The sequence below is a fragment of the Heliangelus exortis genome, chromosome Z (genome assembly GCF_036169615.1).
Source record: "Heliangelus exortis chromosome Z, bHelExo1.hap1, whole genome shotgun sequence".
Lineage (NCBI taxonomy): Eukaryota > Metazoa > Chordata > Aves > Apodiformes > Trochilidae > Heliangelus > Heliangelus exortis.
In genome coordinates this window covers 25,782,001-25,802,790 of record NC_092454.1, presented here as the reverse complement: position 1 = coordinate 25,802,790, position 20,790 = coordinate 25,782,001, and the positions used below count along the sequence as shown (strand labels likewise).

The 20,790-nt window shown below is 38.2% G+C and overlaps 1 protein-coding gene across 5 annotated transcripts in view; it reads right to left on the bottom strand.

The window, feature by feature from the left end:
- Positions 1-20,790, bottom strand: part of MCC (MCC regulator of WNT signaling pathway) — a 185,795-nt gene that overhangs the window by 110,446 nt on the left and 54,559 nt on the right. Inside the window, exon 1 of one of the 5 annotated variants that reach the window (XM_071731181.1) lies at positions 10,656-11,009. The exons of the other annotated variants lie outside the window; for them this stretch is intronic. Coding sequence (XP_071587282.1) covers positions 10,656-10,763 — 108 coding nt within the window. The 5' untranslated portion in view covers positions 10,764-11,009. Of the gene's footprint in view, positions 1-10,655; positions 11,010-20,790 lie in introns of those variants that run through there. 5 annotated transcript variants of the gene reach the window in all.

Here is a 20,790-nt window from a genome sequence, read left to right as displayed (position 1 = left end):
GGTTTGTGACCACCTGAGGAACCTGCATAAATCTAAGTCCATCAGACCTGATGAGATGCATCCTAGAGTCTTGAGAGAATGGACTGATGTAGCTGCTAAGCCATTCTTCATGATATTTGAAAAGTCATAGGCATCAAGTGAAGTCCCTCGTGACTGGAAAAAAGAAAATGGAAAATGCACCCATTTTTAAAAAGGGTAGAAAAGAGGACCCCGGGATCTACTGACCTGTCCAGTCTCACCTCTATGCAAGGCAAGATTGTGAAACAAATTCTCCCAGCATCTGTGCTTAGGCATGTGGAAGACAGGTGGGTGATTTGAGACAGGCAGCAAAATTTCACAAAGGGCATGTCCTGCCTGACCAATCTGGTGGCCTTCTGTGATGGAATGACTATCTTCAGGGTACAAGGGAAGAGATATGGATGTTATCTGTCTGGATTTCTGCAAGGGTTTTGACACCCCTCCCCCCCCCAACATCTTTCTTTCCAAGTTAGCATGTCTATGGACATTACCAGAGGTATATTCACTTCCCTCCAATTTACCATCCCCATCTGCTTGGTTCATTCTAGCACTGTGCCTGAAAATGGGTATATTTTTATGAAGAAGGTATCACACATAGATTATAGTATGCTTTGTTCCCATTTTGATTAAACTTTGTTATCATTATTAAAGATCTGTGTCACCCTTCACTTCAATGAATCATTCAACGGCAAGGTTGCCATTGAGAGCCACAGAAATAGGCTAGAGGAGCAGGCCAGCAGCAACTTCATTATATTCAACAAGGACAAAAAGCAATGTCTGGAAGATGAGATGAAATAAAAACTCTTTATGAGGCATGCTGAAAACACTGACTGTGCAACAGCTTTGCTGGAAAGAGTCTGGGTGTCCTGGTGAAAAGCCAGTATGAAGAAGAGTCACAGTACCTGAAAAAATGTTAATGAACTTCAGCAAGTCTAGCCAAGAGCCAAAAAGATGGATAGTTAGGGGACTGAAGCACACGACAAAAGGCTGTGAGAACTCAGCTTGTTCAGACTCAACATGATGCAGCTTTGGAGAACCTCACACTGCCTGCCAGTGCCTATGAAGAGGTTATCATGAAGATAGAGCCATGGTCTCTACTGGGGTGTCCTCTACGAGGACAAGAGATAACGGAAATAGGTTGAAACAGAGGTCAGCCAAACAGCAGATGGGGTTGCCAAGAGATGTTCTCCTTAGAGGTTTACAGACCTAACTGAATAAAGCTGCCTGGTCTGCCTTCAGTGTTGACTATGCTGTAAGCAATAAATTGTTTCAGAGATATCCTGAAGTCCCTCCCAGCTGTAATGACTCTGATGCACAGCATCTGCTCTGTGAAACAGAATGGGACAGAATTTATTCAGAGCCAAACCAACAGCTGTCACAGGCAGTGTTAAAACACCATGAATATTCACCTGCATCTTAACCATACATCTCTTCATTGTTTAAGAGAGTATTCAAAAAACCCTAAGTGCTACAGAAGAATTGAAAAGCACAGCTATTTAGTTGGTCTTCTACCTTGTTTGGAAGTCTGGGATAAGCAGAACCCACTTCCAGTCTCACCTCAGGCTGGACTTGGAACAGCCCATGAGTCCTCATGGAAGCCATGGCTGAGAGCACAGTAGACCCACACTTGAACATGGCCTGAACACCAGGCCAGGAATCTCATATTTAACATTAATACAAATATTATCCATCCTGTAATAAAGGGGATACAGGTCAGAATGCTGCACTTAGGTCTGCTTTTATACCACTGTTGTATGTGTGAATTCTGCAAAAGAAGCCCTCTAGGCCAAGCAGAAGGTCTACAGTATACACAGGAATGAAACAGGGAGAAGACAAGGAACCAGTAACACAGTATTAACAAGCAGAACCAACAGTGACAGAAGCACCTTACTAACTGATATATTCAAGAGTTGTCTAGCCAGGCAAGCTACACAGGATGGGGAACAAGTTTTAAACACCACAGTTACTGAGTATAAATTACGGTATACTTGTATACTGTATACTAATTTTATATCTAACCAAAACTCTGGGCTTTTTTTTCCTTTTTTTTTTTTTTTTTTTTTTTTTTTTTTTTTGGCTCAGTTCAAATTGCTTCCAAAGCAGTACACCTCAAACCAGGAAAGGGCATATTTATCCTCAGAGAGAAGTCTTACTCAGGTAATGCTACCAGTATAATTATAGCTCTTTAAATACAGCAGTTCACGGGCTAACAGCACAACTGCAAACCAGCCCTGTGTAGACAAGCCCTTACTGTTTTATTCCATATAATATAGGAGTAACTCCACTTTTTCTTCCATATAATATAGGAGTAACTCCACTTCCTTTCATCACAAGCGTGTTAATTAACTACAGCACTCTAGATAATAGAACAGGCAATTTTTTTTCCACATAAACATTAAATCTCAGCAACTATTTTTTCCCCCAAAATGGGATTGTTTTCTTTTTTTTTTTTTTCCAAAAAAATTCTGGCTTTAGCAACCCCACCGTATCATAGATTTCCCTTTGGCTAAGGTTGCTGTGCTTTGCATAGAAATATTGTTGAGGTTGTAGTTCAGCTAAGTAATCTGGAAGGATCATTTAAAAACTTGAATTGGCACTAGCCAGAACTGGAATTGCTTCTGTGGCTGCTGCCACCACTGGAAACAGCTTTAGGCATCCAAGGCACACTGAAGTCAGGTTGGCACACAATGAGAAGCCAGTAACCAGCTAACATGCCACACATACAGAAGATGATTAAAAAACAAGACTGCTGTGTTTATTATTTAAATGAGCTAACCATGGTCAGCAAACCTCTGAGATCAAAATGCTTGACATGGACTTAAAAAAAATACAGTTAAAGGATTCTGCATCACCAAGCAAAGGTATACTGTGTGATTTTTATTTCTTTGACTGTTACCTGGAAAACAATCTTTAAGGTTTCTACAGAAATCTTTAAAAATTACAAATAAATGCAAGCATTTAACTACAGCTGCCACCACCCCCTTTTGTAATATGATAAAACTTGGATCAATATAAGGACGTCCACCTCAGATATGAAATGGTATAATTTTAAACCATCTAATAGCTCAAAAGTTAAAATATTCTTCATGTGGACAAACAATAAATGGATTTGGGAGGACTCAGGAATACCTGAAAAATACTGAAGATCATAATTAACATGTCTCCTGGTAAACATTGGGATAGGCTGCTTTTTGAAGCAACAAATTAAGAAAAGAAGAGAAGCTGACTTGACCTACTGTTTTTTTGGACTTTATTAGATTCATACATTAAAAGTATATTTAACCATCTAACTTTAGGTATTTCAGGCTACCAAATTAGCACCTTGGCTATTTACATATTAGTTTATTGCTATATGGAGAGCAGTAGAGCACAAACTTGCCAATACATTTCCTGCTTGATTTTATATGGAGGCTAATATTGGACTGTACTAGTATCTCCCTGAAAAGTCACAAGGAAACATGACATTTTTCTGAACTGGAACGATATTGGTGGAAAAGCTCATTCAAAGCAGGATTACAGTCTTGCACAGATTTAGAGGGACAATCTTGGAAGCTCTCTCCAAGAACTGGAATTTTTCTAAGGAGTCTAACAATTTCTGAGTACAGATTTCCCACAAACTCTTTCAAAAAACTGATCTATATAGGAATATTGCATTTATTCCAAACTACAATAGGGACTGTAACTGTATACAGACATTCTTACCTGGATGGCCTGTGCTAGTGCCTCTTAGCATATGAAGCACACTTCACAGATGAGTCACAGGTACCTTAAAAGGATAAGCAATTAATTTCATGGTCTAAAGACCTGAAAGTCACAGTAGCAAACCAGCTCACTGATGTGAGGTTTGGGAGCAGTTTAGCAGTGGATGGAGATGTGAGCTGTAATACAGTGTGTGTGTCATTTTCTAACTGAAATCTACAAAGGCAGAGTAGGAGAACTACAGAAGTAAGAAAATCTGAAACGCAGTATACCTCTTGTTCAAGAACAAGTAATAGAGAATGATATACAGTCATAATGGTCAAGAAAACTATATAGTTTGTAGATAAGGCACTACAGTGTTGTCAGCATAGGTCTGTATCCGAGTACACTTCTGATGGAAATGCCTTGCCCTATTTTTGCTATACTTCTATTTTGTACATATGAACTATATTCTAATTCATAATTGCATTGAACTCCTGTCTATAAATTAAATGGAGTCAACTCTTACAGGATAGATACTTGTATGTCTTTTTTGTTGTTTCATCAGCTGTTCCATCAGCTTAAGACTCAGGCAAGTTATTAACAATTAAGCCCATTCAGAGCATGGCAGTATATTCTGTGATACTGCAGTATCATTTTTTTTCTCTTCTTCCCCAATCACAGATTCTTTTTCCTTGAAAATGCTTATAGCTCTTACTGCTGCTTTTGATGCACCGAAAATCACAGTCACAGGAAATACACAAGTAACTTTGTTATCTGAAAGAACAGGTTAGGGTCACACTGGTCTCTTTTGACAGAATTTGGCTGCAGGTCAGACATACTCGACTACATGAATAGTAGCTTGAACCAGAAGACCTAGTATTTGAAAGTTCATGTCTACAAACTGTACAAAACCTTGAACTAGATGTGAAATATAACGGATGAAATTTACCTTCCACCTGTCCTTTCTTTTTTCTATTTGCTTTTGATTAAATAATATTTCATGCCTGCTTCTCTAAGCAACAGATTGGAAAAAAAAAAGAATGACAGAATTCCGTAAGCATTCCTGTAAGCTTGATGTAATCTCAGATGGGAGTTTGTGATGTTTTTTCCTGAATCCACTTTGTTTATTCAAAGGCATTTTACTACCAGGAAATACACAAATGACAACAAATAAATAATGATTTTTAAAAAATGAACCTAAAAGCCACAAAGAACACCCTGAACTTAAATGGAGTGAGTAGTTTTAATATTCATTTTACACTACTGCCTTGAAGCTGTGTTCCTTCCTCTGCCCCTTACTTTTTAAAAATGGTTTGCTTATTTTTTTAATTTTTATTATTTTTAACAATATCTGAATCCTTGCACTTAAACAAAAATGGTAAGCATAAGCATCTGCAGAAAATTACCACCTGTAAAAAATATGGTGTCAATGGAAATGAGGAAATTCAGAACCAGAAATTAGGCAATTAAACTAAAACTATTCACAGAATCAATGTCAATGCTGTGGTGAGAACTAAGCAATGGCATATTACTGGCAGCAGTGTTTAACTTCAGAGTAGCAAATATTAGAAGAGTAGGAACAATTCCATAACTGACATGTTATAGCACAGTTTTACTACTTGCAAAACAGGTAATTCTTCAGGGCTTATCTGAGAATGAAATACATACTCATGATTGTAGAAGATTTTATGATGATTGAGACACACAGTATCATATTTACTTTTAAAAAAATTTAATCCTAAGACTATACTATTAATTTTAAGATTATAAATATGCAACCTTAACTCCCTCCCAGGCCAGGCAATAATTTTTTCTATTTGTTTTAAAATTAAAATGCCAAATGGATGAGTTTACAGTACTATTTTTATGATGCAGTTCTCTTACACTTTTTGTTTCCTTATTATGTCCCAAAAAGTCCCAAAGTTTAGTATGAACTACGGCAACAACTGTTGGAAGTGTACAATTTTTTCTTAATGCTTTTAGTAAAATCTGTAAACACAACAGCTAGAAATTCTATTATTCAAGAATAAATAACTACATGGACATGTGTACATGTATGTGTAAAATTCAAGGAAGAAATGATCCACAGAAGTGCTCAAAACTGGATGACCTGAGGACTTCACTGATGGGGATACAAAAAGTGTACAAGGAGCTTCAGTCCTCTGAAGATGACTGAAATCTTTCAGAACATCTCACTATCTTCACAGTAACCATGATAATACACATAATGGAAAAATCAGTCCCTGCAACTTTAATTTTCCTCAAATATATATATATATATATATATATATATATTGCAAAAAAGCAACAGAATAATAGAGCAGGCTGAATGATACTGCGAAGACACTCGCAAAGGAATGTATCAGTGGAATGAGATAGCTGACCCTCTTGCTACCTTCAGAAAGCAGAAATATTAACACTACACTGAAAAGAATACAGTTATTACTGACATTAACTTCTAAGCCTCAGGAATCTGCTGTAGACAGGGATTAGTTTAGTCCAATGAGCTTTTGACTGGCAGATGTTATAACCACATCAGAGTAGTCTGAAATAAGTCTATTAAGAGTCTAGAAGAACTTATTTTAAGAAATGCTGCATACGTGCAAAGGACTGTAAAAAGCAAGTAAATAAAATCTGGACTTAAATTTTTATATTGGAATAGAATGCAAATAAGTAAAGACATTGTTCATTAGAAAAACAACAACAAAACCTCAAATACAACAAAAAATAACAGTATTTTAAAAATGTTGATATAATAAATTTATGCTATATAGGAAAGTGCTTATTTAAAGCAGATGGGTTTATATGTTTATATGTAAAATATATGCATTTCGTATATGTAAAATATATAATTTTATTATGCAAAATGCCACAAGAAACAATAAGTGAACACACAGGCAAAAAATCTTCCTGGTTAAGAAACTCCAGAGATCAGGTCAGTGACCACCATCTGGAACAGAGCTTGTTTGCATCAAAGTAGGAAGTATGTTTGAAATCATGACAGTTCATGTCACACTTGATGCCACAGATAAAGATCTGAAGAGGGTTTTACTTTCCAGATTAAGCCCCCCTACTTGTACTATCTGGTCTTATGTGCAGTCCCATTCACAGAGTCTGTCTGCCTGGTACCATGCAAGGATCCTTGTGGTGGAAGCAGTATGCTATGAAAGCTTGCATGAAGGAGTAGAAGCAGTGGGAATACTTTACTGGTCTTTCTTTTGCTACCAAGAGAGGCTGGCTGGAAAAGTAACAGCTCAAGTGAACACGAAAAATTTCTATTCTGATTTGTGCAAATTGTGATTAAAAATACAAGAGACAAATTTTAAAACAAGTGAGAAAAATTCACTTTAAAAAGTTGCCAATAGTTTGAGGATGCGAAGAGTGGCAGCAGCCATGCTGGCATCAATTCATAGCTTATCTAATAGGGTTCCTAAGGTATCTATTTCATTCTACATTTAAATCAAGCTTTCTGTCCTTATGTTAAAGTGCTGGGCACCATAATATGTACAAAAGGAGGAGTAAAAAGCACCTAGGTCTTTGCAACTTTAGCAGCCTCTCTCCTCAAACATACTCTCAAGCTTCTTCGAGATACTTGTCGAGGTGCTGAGAGGTACTATAAAAATAACAACTTCAGAAAGCAAGAGAGATCTGCATTTGGCAGTGATGAAGGAAGGAAAGGAAGGAAGGCAAGGAAGGCAAGGAAGGCAGGCAGGCAGGCAGGCAGGCAGGCAGGAAGGAAGGAAGGAAGGAAGGAAGGAAGGAAGGAAGGAAGGAAGGAAGGAAGGAAGGGTCTTACCTGAAGGTATTTACAAATATAGACAGAGAAACCCACATATATATTCAAAATTTATTTCTTGAAAAAAATAATAATCCAAAGACTGTTTTTGGGATTAAAATAACACCACATTTAAAATGTTTCCCAGTACTGAGTAAGATACCAGATATATTTCTAAAAATTATTCTAAAAATAAATTCGTCAATGAATTTGTCACAGTATCAATAATAACTGCTGTAGTAATATCCAGAAAATGCAACTGAAGGTTTGTTCCATGCTGCAGGGAAAGTTTGCTCCCAGTTTCCATGCTGTCAGTGGCAGGGTCCTGCTGCTTAAACCAAAGAACAGAAGAGTCAGCATCTGACCTCAGGCAGCCACTCACTTACATGTCAGCAGCCACGCTTCTCAAACGCCACAGAGCATTGGGCAGAGCAGCCACAGCTGACAGCAGCTGAGCTATGTCTGAAGAAACAGCTAAGGCTTGGAGGACATCAATGGGAACGATTGGCAAGCCTACACATTCGTGCATCCCAGGCGTATAGAGCTAACAGGCACTACCGGAAAACAAGGAATTGAGCACAGATACTGGAGCCCTGGAAAGATGGAAAGAAAGCCAAGAAAAGCAGAAACATGAACTGTAAGCTATCTGCCAGTCTACAAGGAAGAAGAGCATAGATGAAATACAGCCCAAGGATCATTACAGAAAGAAAGTGAGCCTAAGCTTCAGTCAGGAGTTTCTGACAGACTGGCCAGGATGCATTTAGACAGGAACAGAAATTATCACATCATCTGTAGGGCACCATGCGATGCTAACTTCTCAGACACTGATGGCATAACAAGCATTTGCAGCAGTGGTGACCCTAAGGACTTCTGGATGTCCTGCCTGGATTCTTCACTGGTCTCTAAAGGGAGGGTTACACTTCTTGAGAAGAGGGATTTAAAATAGCACAACCAGGGCTTTATTTTGAGCAGGCTTAACGGAGAGGCATCTGTTGGAGCTGCTGCAGACAGCTGATGAATGGCCTCTTCGACAGCTGCAGAGTATGTGTAGGAGCTGGTCTGTCAGTGCCTAAACACAGTACATTTGAAACTGAACTTTCAGCTAACTAGTGATTGTAGTATGTTATGACAGAAGAATTGAGAATCTGAATTCTGGAAATTCCTTAAATTAACACCAGATCTATCAAGATTATTATTGGGGAAAATAATTAATTATATGTTTTTTACATTTTTTGTATTTTATGAAGCTATTTTATAATACATGAATATTTTTTCCTATTGTCTGCTGTAAATAAAAACACCTCAAAAAAGCATAAAGAGAACTGGCCTTAAAAATCACAAAGCTGGCAAGAGAATTGGTACAGTCCCTGAGGCTCCTCTCAACTCAAACAAAAAAAAAAGGACTGTTTCAATTTGACAGCTACCCTTTAAATTTGGTATTTATTTCTGCACTTACTCAAAGCACAAAAAACAAAGCTCCAGCTATTAAGAACAAGTTTACATTGAATATATATCATAAATCCAAACTCCCTTGATGATTAATCACATTGCATAATTGTAGCTCTTAAACGACACAGTCAATAAGACCAAAAAGACATAGGTTGCACAAATTATGGTTCCTCCTGACTTGCACAGACCCCTGACCCCTGAAAGCCATGCTGATTATACCAGGATAGTTTTTATGAAATGAGCTTGACATTCTTTTATTTCATCCACAGTTTTCATCTCCATCAGGACCAATCACTGTCCTTGAAAGAAATTTATTCCTGTGTCAAGCCCTTTTGTTATTCGTTAGGAGATGAGTCATCAAGGGAGAGTAGCTCTCTTAAATCTTTGCTAAGTGAACTTGCTGTAGTGAAGAAAGCATGATATAAACCATAAGGCACAGATAAAACCTGCACAGAATCCAATGCAAAATAAATTCTTAATTTATGTGAGATAGTAACAAACCTTTAAGGAGAACCAGCTGCCAAGGAGAGATGTTAGATCATATGCCCTAAAGTTAAAAACTCATCCTAAGAGCCTCAAAGCTACAGAAGTACACTGTTATTAAACAATACAATTTAAATCAGAGAGAAAAAATGGTAACACTGAGTTTACAGAAAAGCTAATTCTTTGAAAATAAAATCTAAAATATTCTAAAATCTACTCTGAAAGCGTCTTTTAAAGACATGCCACATAAATGGATGCATTTATGTTAGTATGAGTACATTTATTTCCCACATCCTTTGTTGTTAGCTATGTATCAGAGCAGAGACAAGGACTTGGTTTAATTACTGTCATCTCTCTTGCTTTGTTGATAGCTATGCACTGGTTCAGAAGATGTTAGACAGAACATTACTTTGGAACACTACACAGCCTGGATTTTCAATAATAGCCAAGTTTGCTCCATGATTCAGAGCAGATAAGGTTTTCAAAATACCAAAGCCCTTTGGATAGCTGCCCAAGTAATTACTTTTAGATTATTATTACTACCACAATAAACAGCATATTCATTTTATAGGTAAAATGATTGGTCTTCAAAAAGGAACTAAAAATAACCAAGATAAGAACGGGTAGGAAGAAAAGAGGGCTTTAAAAAAGAATTAAAAATTAACCCTATCTACTTTCATGGTGACTGTAAGACTTCAGACATGCCTTTCAGATGCATTCTCTAGGGTACTCAGTCTAAGACCAGTATTGTGATACAAAGAAGCAGACTTTGAGATCGTCAGGTTTTAAATTATACAGATAATTCAATTAATCCTTTGGGGAAATAACATCCTTTTCTCTGGAACCCTGCCAGAGAAAGCAAGGCTCAAAAGAACGGGAAAACATGAATTAAATATGGGGGGGAAAGCCGTATTTAATATTGCACCATTAACAAAGGGAAACATATCAGTACAAGAGCAACAGAAAAAGTGCATGCTATTGCTGAACAAATCTGGATGTCTCATATATTCAAACCTGGGGGCAGGGGGAAGGAGAGAGGAGAAGCATTTTAGAAAGGTTAAGAAAGCCCTAAACTATAATACTCCCAAGAGCCAAAAAAAAAGATAGTACAGCATTCCACTTAGACTACAAGGAGGTGAGGATGAAGATAGAATACTACTGACCAACAGTTTATGAGAAACAAATGGCCCAGCTCTGTAGGTAAAAATCAATTTTGAAAAGAAGGAAAAAATGAAATCCAGATACTTACAGAGCAGAATGTGTCATCCTCATTTCTCAAAATGTGATTCTGCAAACAATTTAGCTTAACAAAAAATATACAAACAATGACTGGTTCTTTCCTCCTACAGAGGACCATCTAACTTAAACAAAAAACAGCTGTCTTTTTTCCAATATAAGTGATGTTTTAAAGGGTTAGGTAATATATGGTAAATACACAGTACTTCTTGGTTTTGAAACACTGTAAAAACACTAATGCTTGATACAACCCTGTAAAGGTAGATAAATAGGCACAAACAAGAGTAATTTTTTGTGTGATTATTTTAAGCATGGGAAGGGAGGGTTCACCACGTTTCCCCTTGCCCTGGGACAAATACACTACATGCACTTACTGCTCTTCCTTTTAAAACAATTAGCCATTTGGAATCCCTGCTGTCTATAGTGGTTTTCTGCTTCACTTCAACTGGAATTCATGCCAAGAATCTTAAACATTAAAAAAGGTCCAAATAATCCTGCTGTAAATTTTAAAGCTATATGCCACAAACAACAGTTGACTGGATTGAAGCTTTAGAAAGGATATTAAATTACTTTTGTATTAAATTACTATGTGTTTGGTCATGTCCTACGGCTACCCCAGCATAAAAATCTGTAAGAAATCATATATGCCATCACTTAGTGTCCAAAAGAAAAGCATTTTATCTTACATTGTATTCCACTTCAATATATTGATTTGCCTTTTCTGCAAGGAATTTAAAATGAGAATCCACCCATGGAAAATCAGTTCGCAAACTTTAATGAGGTGGGAACTGAGACTACTTCTAATTTAAGTATAGCAATGCTGATATGTCCATGACTTCATTCTGGTGAAAAAGTATCAATTTATCTCAGTTGTTTTTCATAATTTCCAATAAAATGCCAAAGAGGAGGTAGCAGACCACTTGACTGAGGAGAAAAGAACATCAAAGCCATGCATTCTCTTATAATGAAACAAGAGTATTTGGTAGAATACCATCAAGACATTGTTATGTTTTCTTCTCTGCTTCAAATACTTTGCTTTCCCTTAAGATGCCTTGAAACTGGCTGTAGGCAAGGAGAAGAAACAGCAGTTGCACTGGGGACAGGGAACTACTATACACGAGACATTTGCAGCTCAGTGGTGAGAATTTAGCTCAGAATGACCAGAGCTAAGGACTACACCGAGACAGCTCAAACCCCAATGTGGCTATCAGCACTTGTGAGCTCTCCAAGAGAACTACTCTTCACAATGTCAAAATCTTCCAAGGAAGCTTGACTTTTCAGACTTCTCTGCAGCTAAAAAGACACTCGTAAGGCAAACATGTAGCTGTAAGTTCTCTAGAAACCTAAATTTTGTAGAAACAATTCTAATTACTGTGTAAACCTCAGGAACTCTAAATCTATGGGTGCGTGACCAGGAGTGGTTTTGAATCAAAGCACAGCACTGCATTATGGCTAAACCAACACCACTTGGGATCACCCTGCCCATGTCTGTGCCAACCTTAGCACTATTACTCATTGTATTTAGTTATTACACCGGCTTAATTGTGACTATTCATTTGCTACAACATCATGCTAATTAATCACCGGCCAGAAACATGCCATTATGCCAACAGAATCATCCCCTTTCTCCAAGCAGTTGCATCCTGTTGTAAACCCTGCAAGAGGCAGGATTCTTTCTTCCTTCACTGAAGGAGAAGTGAGCACTTGATGGGACCCTGTGTAATTTTGGAGTGTAATGTAAATAAGAAGACAGAGAAGTGGGAGTGGGGCACATGCGAAGAATCAAAGAGATCAAAGGCCGCAATAATAAACTAGTAACTACAAGAGGGCTGGAAAAAAGAGGCAAATAAAAGCTGAGAACACACACAGTGTGTGTGAGATTTAGTAAAACTTTTAAGACAGAAAGAAGAGAATGAGCTGCGAGCACAGAAAACCAAGAAGCAAAAAAGCCTACCCAGAGGCAAACTATAAAATTCAATAAACATCTGATGATTGATCTAAATACAGCTATTATGAGGCAGGATAGAAAGGACTCCAACAGTTTTGCAAATGATTTATCTGTATATATATTAACAGGAGACACCATGGTCTAAAAATCCTATGTCGTGGTCACCTTCTTTTTCAACCTGTTCTCTCAGACTTAGTAAATCACAATGTCTCTTCAAACAAAACTATCAAATCTGCCTAGAAGCTGCAACACTGTGATTCTTAAAAAGTAAAATTGTACCAACTCAGCCAACCATTAAAATCCTCTAAAAACTGTTTCTATAAAATGTATTTTTAAAGTGTAATTTCAGAACCATCCCCCAACAAGACACATTCCTCCCTACAAGACTAAGCCAGGCATCTGGAATTGAATTACCAGTTTGACTAACAAGATTTCTGATACAGCATGTAACATAATCTAATTAACAAATTGAAATATAAATTCTCATACACTATATAGACAGAATTGCATCAATAATGGTGTACAGCTTATCTCAGGTCCTCAAATGAAATGCACTAGAAAGAACATAGCATCACTGTCATTGCAATGGTACTGTGTATTACTGTCTTTTCAAATTTCACATAAAACCAGCAGTTGTTGTATCTGCCTTTTCTGTACAAAATACAGGGCATTACACTTGGGCCTAAATGATGCCCACTGAATCCTGGAAACTTGGTTCTTTACTCATTCCAGGATAAGTCAGGTAAGTAATTTTAGGTTACTGACTGTTCCCAATTCCCACTCAGCCAAATGAAAGTGCAGCTTTTGACATAACCCAGTGGATGGGAAAAAAGTAATCTAGAAAATACAGAAGATGGGCACTACAACTGTACTACGAATTACTTCATTGACTCCAAAAAAACACACAAATTCTTAATTTAAATTTTTTAGTAACCCAATGGCAAATCTTTTTTTAATCATACATTTTCAGTTCAGAAGAAGGGAAGGGGAAATCCACAAAATAGGGGTGGTACAAAAAAGCTTTCAAATATTCCAAAAATAGTTATAGAATTCCTGAGTGTCATCTTATGTCTGTATCTACATTTCTTATAAGTAGGCTACATTTTTTTCTTTTGTATTTAAATATTTTACATTATTCTAACTTCCCATATAGATAGCATGTTTTACAATAGATACTCTTTGATTTTGCAGCAACTTATATATTTTGCATTTGTGTTGTCTCAATTTTTTTCATACTAAAAGCCATTAAGCTCTGGTTATGAAAGATGAAAAAGAAAGACATAGAATGAAAGAGCATAGGTGGAGTTTAAACAGTGAAGCAGTAAGGAAAAAATCTCTATTGTTAGATTAATAAAGTGAACACAAACTCAGTTCTCAGAATGATGCCCTGAAACCTCTTTGAAGTCATGAATCGGCAATAAAGGCCAATTTTCACAAATGAGAAACTCACTTAACTTCTTAGGGTAAATCTGAAGTTCATTTTCTCCAGACATCTTCCCACTTCTTCCTCCCCCCTGTGCAGAATCCCGAAAACAATATTTGTCTCAAAACAGCCTTCCTGACAAAATGGACACTGCGATCGGGTGGAGGCCTCGTTCGATAGCCATCTGGACTCTGTTCTCTCAAGGAGAGACCCTCATTTGGGTAACCACCCTGATAAACAGGGCCCTATTCTCACAAGAGCAGCCCCTCCTTTAGTGGCCATCCCCATCAGCTGAACACTGTCCTTGCAAGATATGCTAACACCCCCCTCCCCAAAAGGTGGGGTCAGGTGGCATAAAGAGGCACACTCAAAATGCTGGATGCACACCCTCCATCCAAGGACCACAACTTCCTACCAAGATCATCACTGGATCCAAAGGTGGTCATATCTCTTCTATCTCTTCTTTATCTTTCTCTCTCTCTCTGTCTCTGTTTCTAACCTTACCTCTTGCACATGAGGGTAACATAGTTTCTAACTTTAAATTTTACTCCCCTTTGCTTTTTTAGGTTTTGTTGTAACCTCTTGCTTTTACAACTTCCTTAAGTTTTGCTAAATTATAATCCATTGCTTTGAAAGTACCATCATTTATAATTCTGCTAGTTGTAATCTGATATGCTTTATAATCTTACTCAATTTTAAGCCGTGTTTTATACAAACCCCCCTCCTGAGTACCATGCAGAGAATTCCTGAATTTAATCTCACCAAATGGGTTGTTAGAAGAGATTAATTAGAGGAGGAGGAGGAGGATTGGGCCCAGCTGCACCTGGGCTCCTCTCTGAAGGAGTTTAGAAAGCAAGGGGGTCCAGTCTGAGTCTCCCTGGGTCAATCCCCACTCTGGGGAACCCTACCCATGCCCACTCCATGGGTTGTGGTATTTGGTTTGGCCCCTACCCCTGTGGAGCTGTGCTCACCTTGTGAGAGGTGACAGTGCTGCACCCACCTTGTGGAGTGTGATACCCTCTCCCAGTGGAAGATGCTATCTCCTGTTCTTTCCATTTCCCACACTGTTAAGAACTTCCACCCTGATTGTGCCATGTACTAAACTGAGTATTCATCTAGCCATGATAGAACAGTGGTGTTAAGAGACAGTCCCTTCCCTGGGAAAGAAGGTGATTATTAATATTTAACTTTAGTCCATCAGGAGCTGTGCTTATAAACACTAAATTAACCAGAGTATGCATGGATTTTGATCGCTGTAGAATCTCCTGCTTCTCAGAAATGGTGTCCCATTAGCTTCTGACAGTAACACATATCTATGCCAGATAGGTCTGCCATCTCCAGAGAACCTGATATTATGCAGTCCTAAACAACCAGGACACCTATACCCATCATGAATTATTCAGATTCTTCTCAGATTCAATTGACTATGAAAACGTCTTTGAAAGGGAAGTTTTATTTCAAAACTTATATAGTTGAACAAACTGAGATGGATTCTGGATTAATGGCAAATTCATTATTCACCATTAACTTCCATGTTACTGTATTTCAAAAACAAAACCTAAGTTCAAACTTTCCTGACCTGACGTGTAGTACTGCTTTTACAGATCCTTCTGGAGGCAGCAATAGAAGCCACAGAACATATATAATGTCAACATCTGGTAAGAAGTAAAACTGCAAAATTCTTTCCTTGTTCTCTTGGAAGGAAAATTTCTTCCATGTAAAGCCACAATAGCTCACTCTAAAAATAAGCAATAATGGCACCAAGAGGAATGAGTGGAAGGGTTTTCTATTTTTATTAATTTATTTTTCAGTCATCCTTTGTAGCAGTTTGTCATTAATTTTTTGTTACTTTTAAAAAGCAGAACAATGAAAAAACTGCTAGATCCTATTCATACCATTCCATAGAATGAAATTAACAATTTCAATAAGAGTTTCTGATGTATACTTGTAAGTATGTAATCATGGTAGGATACTACTCTCCCTTGCCATTCCAAGAAAGAGAAATTTGAGAGAATTAACTTATTATAAGTGAATTATTATTAGTTACAATAATTATTATAAGTGAATATTTTATTTATTATAAGTGAATTATTTATATTATAAGTGAATATTTTATTTATTCACAGAAAATTCCCTAGTGATTTTTAAATTATTGTCCCATTTTTGGTTTCAGCATATACTATGCTCCTATCATTTTCAGAGGCACAACAGCTCACGCACATACAGAAATATTATTTGATCACTGTGATGAACAGAAGATGGTCTCGTTAAGGATCCTGCAAGGACTGCAAAAATCAACATCACAACCCTAGACTTCAGGATTTTCCTCAAATATCTCCTTGGAAAATTCCCATGAGGTAAGGTCCTGAAGGAAAAGAAGCCCAAGAAAGCTGCTTAAAATTCAATGGTCATCTTGTTGAAGCTCAAGACAAGTCCATCCCAGCAAGTAGGAAGTCAGGCAAAAATATCAGGAGACCTTCATGGATGAATAATTAACTCTTGGTGAAACTCAAACACAAAAAGGAAGCATACAGAGAGTGGAAGCAAAGGCAGGTATTGTGAGAGGAATATAGAGATATTGCCCAGCTGTGCAGGGTTGAGATTAAGAAAGTCAAAACTCAAATGGAATTGAATCTGGCCAGGAATGCCAAAGACAGAAAGAAGGGCTTCCGTAAGTAGACAAGTGACGAAATGAAAGCTAGGGAAAATGCAGGCCCTGTGCTGAATGACAAGGGGACATAGTGACCACAGGGCATGGAAGAGGCTAAGGTACTGAATATTTTCTTCACCTCAGTCTTTACTAGCAAGACCAGCCTCCAGGAATCCCAGGCCCCAGAGACTACACAGAAAGGGACTGCAGCAAGGAAGTCATAACCTTCGTGGAAGGGGAACAGGTCAGGGAAGACTTAAGCAAGCTGGATACAGGTAAGAGTGAACCCACAAGTGCCCAGAGAGCTGGCAGATGTCGTTGTGAGGCCATTCTTGATGAAATTTTATCAGTCATGGTGATGGGAGAAGTGTCCAAATACTAAGAGAAAGCAAATGTCATTCCCATCTTCAAGAAGGACAAGAAGCAGCAGCTAGAGAACTACAGGCTGATCAGCCTCACCTTGATCCCTGGGGAAGTGATGGACAACTAGTCCTCAAAATAATTTCCAGGCACATTAAAACAAGAAAATCATCAGGAGTTGTCAGCATGCCTTCACCAAGACTAGTCAAGATTGACCAATTTGATCAGCTTCTGCAGTGACATGGCAGGTGAGAGGACAGCAGTGGATATTGTCTAGCTAGACTTCAGGAATGCCTCTGACAGCGTTTCTCATGAGATCCACCTAGAGAAGCTGCTGAAGTGTGGCCTCGATGAGCAAACAGTGAGACATAATGAAAAGCAGCTCAATGGCCATGCCCAGAGAGGAGTTAACAGTAGAACAAAATCTGGTTGGAGGACAGTAACTAGCAGTTACTCTAGAGATCATTACAGAGTGAAATACTGTTTCATATCGTGATTTATGATTTGAATAATGGGGCAAACTCAGTAAGTTTGCTGATGACACCGAAGCGGGTGGGGGGGCTGATACACCAGCAAGTTGTCTTGCCATCCAGAGGGACATGGAGAAATGGGCCAATAGGAACCTCATGAAGTTCACCAAAGTCCTGCATGTGGGCAAGAAAAACCCCAGGCACCAATATGGGCTGGGGGCTGCCCAGCTGGAAAGCAGTTTGGCAGAAAAAGTCCTGGGAGTCCTGGTGGACACCAAGTTGAACATGAGCCATCAACATGTCCTTCACTCAAGGAGGCAGCACTAAACAAGCACTAAACTATTGCCAGCAAGACAAGGGAGGTTATCCTTCCCCTTCACTCAGCACTGGTGAGGCTGCTGGTAAAGCCACTGGTGAGGCCACACCTACAGTGTTGGGCTCCCCAGTAGAGGAAAGACATGGACATACTGGACAGAGTACCACAAAGGGCCACCAAGATGATGAAAGGATTGGAGCACCTCTCCTAAGAGGAAAGGATAAGAGAGCTGGGATTGTTCAGCCTGGAGAAGAGACGGCTCAAGGAGGTCTCATAAGAGCTTACAAACAACTGAAGGGAGGGTACAAAGAGGACAGAGCCAGGCTTTCTTCTGTGGTGCCCAGTGACAGGACAAGAGGCATTCGGCACAGACTGAAACACAGGAGTTTCCCTCTGAACATCAGAAACCAGTTGTTCACTGTAAAGGTGACTGAACACTGGCACAGGGTGCCCATGGAGGTGGCGGAGTGTCCATCTCTGGAGATATTAAAAAGCCACCTGGACATGGTCCAGTTCGACTGGCTCTAGATGACAGTGGGTTGGAGCAAATCACATCAGAGGTCCATGCCAGCCTCCACCATTCTGTGAATCTGCAGTGGAAACTGAAATCTCATTACTGAAGAATATTACCATGTAATATTCTGATGGAGGTATGACATTTGCCTATACCTCATTGGCATAAATTTTTAGATTCAAAATTGTTTAAATAAGACATAAAGAGAGATTCAGCATAACACACAATGCAGAAATATAGGAAATTACATCAATTCTTACAGGAAAGGAGAAAACCTACTTTGATGAAATGTAATTAGCCTACTTATTTCTGCTACAAAATAGGTAGGTATTTCAATTCAACTCTATGGAGTTTCACAAAGAAGGATAATTATGGGTGTTCACAGGTATTCAGCCCTGCAGGATGTGAGGAAGAATCTTTAGAAAGCTTGAAATAGAAGAAATGTGTTTTGTAGAGATCTCTCACAGAATAACTGAATTAATACAGATCTCCATGCCATGATAGCTTCACTGTTATGAATCAATACAGTTTTTCCTAATTTGCACCACAGGCTGTATCCATCAGCTAAGAAGGAGAAATAAAGACATTCTATCCATCTATCCATTCAAAGCAGAAGAAAAGCATGATTGGAAACAGTGTAACATTTTTTTCCCTCACTGATAGCAGTCACCTCAATACTACTATCATACCAGCATAATTCACAGCAGTTAACTGACACATCATGCTACAACCAGAGATAAATTTTCCCTCAAAGATTTAATTTATTTACTGATTTAATTGAAAGAAACTGCATGCTTATTTAGCACAGGCCAGCTCTTCCACCAGGTTACCTGCATGTAGCAGAACACTGACTTCTGGTATACCAACTATCATGAGAGAATAATTTGTTCCTACAGGAATCAGATTACCACATGTAAAGAGAAAGAACCATCTGATTAACAGGTAGACCATCATAATTTTTTAAAAAAGAACCAAGCGTGTCTGCAAATCAGTTTAAATAATAATAACCACCCAAGTCAGTAAATCTGACAGCAGCAGTGTCAGCAACTTGCAAAAACGACACTGTCCTGTGCTATGCAAGTGAAAGGGAAAAAGACATGAAAGGGCAGGTTTAATGACAGCAAAGGAAGGTCCCTCATCACACAATTCTTAAGTAGGTATCTGGTCTTTTCTGTAGATGGCAATAACCACTTTGGTTTCTGTACGTGGCTGCAAAACCCATCTCAAGCATATTAGCCTGGGCAGTCCAAGACAGGATGATATAGCATCAGAAAAAAATTTATCATCTGCCCAGGCTCCATCTAATTCATCTCAGCTGCATCTGCATTTACTGAACCATTTTGGGGGTCCAAAAAGCCAAACCAGATGATATTGTACATGCATGTAAGGAGTTCTCAAATTTCTTCTGAGCTTGCAGATCATTATTTCATTTCTGATAATCTGACTGCAAAGTGCAGTATAGTACTCATCCCAAAATTTAACATAGTATTTCAGGAACTAGGTCACACTTACTGCACTATATGCTTCTACTTCACTGTTCTTGCTCAGTTCAGTAGCCTACAGTTAAAAGTGGCAGACTTGCCACTTAAAGAATATTGGTGTCAAACCCAACTACAATAAAAACAAGCTTGAGTCTGTTACTTAATACCTGAGTACAGCTTAAGAGTAAGTAACCTGTGCAATTTAGATAGGATGCAAAGTGCAAAAGACTATCAAACTAGATACTTTCAGCCCCCTGAGGGATAACTTAATAGCAAATAAGTTTGGGGCAGAGGTATCTCAGCCTTTTGCAGATGAAGGTTAGATAACAATGGTTTTTGCAAGCAAATGATATATTTGGGCTTACAGCTTGCAACCGTAGACTTTACAAGATAGGAACCTGTAAAAACACCAGCTTTACCCAAGCCTTTCCAAGCATGGTTCAGAAGGGCACTGATTTGACAATGAAATAATTTTGACCTATGACACAGCATGGCAATGATCTTATGTTTCTCTGTCATCACAACCATGTAGCATAGTTTTGTGTTGACAATTACAACTTCATCACTGCAAATAAATAATTTAGTCTTTTGGAAATGTTTCAAAAAGTTACCAGAAGCCAGAGGTGCTGTTATGATTCTAGCAAATATTGAAATATCCTCACATTAAAAATGTAGAAATGCCCCGTTTTTAAACCAGTATCTCATTTCAGTTATTAGCAGATGGCCATTTTCCATACGCCTGATGCAAATTTCTGCTTTGTGGTGTATTATATTCTAGTGATATCCTAGTAATCGGCACTAAGATCCATCAACAACCTGCTAAAGCCCTTACAAAATTATACAAAGGTTAGTGATGGTAATTTACAAAATTTAGCATGCAATGAATTATATTACAAATAACCACTATTTTTTTTTTTTTTAATGAAGAAGCATAATGGTTCAAAACCCAACAGCTGAAACTTAGAAGTGCTGGATTTACACTTTTA